The sequence below is a fragment of the Opisthorchis viverrini genome (genome assembly GCF_000715545.1).
Source record: "Opisthorchis viverrini unplaced genomic scaffold opera_v5_399, whole genome shotgun sequence".
Classification (NCBI taxonomy): Eukaryota; Metazoa; Platyhelminthes; class Trematoda; order Opisthorchiida; family Opisthorchiidae; genus Opisthorchis; species Opisthorchis viverrini.
This window is the reverse complement of record NW_008752058.1, coordinates 3933-4509: the sequence shown is the minus strand read 5'-3', so window position 1 is coordinate 4509 and position 577 is coordinate 3933. Positions and strand designations below refer to the sequence as shown.

The 577-nt window shown below is 45.8% G+C and overlaps 1 protein-coding gene across 1 annotated transcript in view; it reads right to left on the bottom strand.

Annotated features, from left to right (window-relative positions):
• T265_10727 (hypothetical protein) overlaps positions 1-268 on the bottom strand; it is a gene marked incomplete at both ends in the record, with an annotated part of 8650 nt that extends 8382 nt beyond the window's left edge. The window contains one exon of the mRNA XM_009177187.1: positions 237-268. Within this exon, the coding sequence (XP_009175451.1) occupies positions 237-268 (32 nt within the window). The remainder of the gene's footprint in view (positions 1-236) is intronic.
• Between the last annotated feature and the right edge of the window lie 309 nt (positions 269-577).

Here is a 577-nt window from a genome sequence, read left to right as displayed (position 1 = left end):
GCTAGCACACATAAAAATACAGTTTTTTTTGGGGGTATGTATTGATATCCCCAACAGATTTTGAGAACTGTCGGTCCGAGAACCGCTTCTTGAGGTTCTTTGCTTGTATCTGCGGTGACAAACCATTCGGGGGGGGGTATTGATATCCCCAACAGATTTTGAGAACTGTCGGTCCGAGAACCGCTTCTTGAGGTTCTTTGCTTGTATCTGCGGTGAATTTCAAACCATTCAACTACCTTCTACTGGGCTCCAAAGAAGAAGAGCTCATTTCGCACTCTCAAATGAAATACCCAGTTTGTATGTTTACTCAACTATTCCAAAACGACATCTATCTAGTGCCCGTCATCGATCACTCTTCGCCACCTTCCTTCAACGGGAAGTCGTTTGCTAATACAGTATCTTAGACAATTCATGCTGCTCTTCACACCATAAACTTTTAGACTTTGCTTCGGTCGTTATCGCATCGCATCGCTCAGCGACGACCCAATGACCACTAAGTGGCTATGTGGCTACCTTCGTGCATCGTTTTCTCAACTTCTTCCTCCCACGTCCGTGGATATCGCCCCTCCGTGGATCT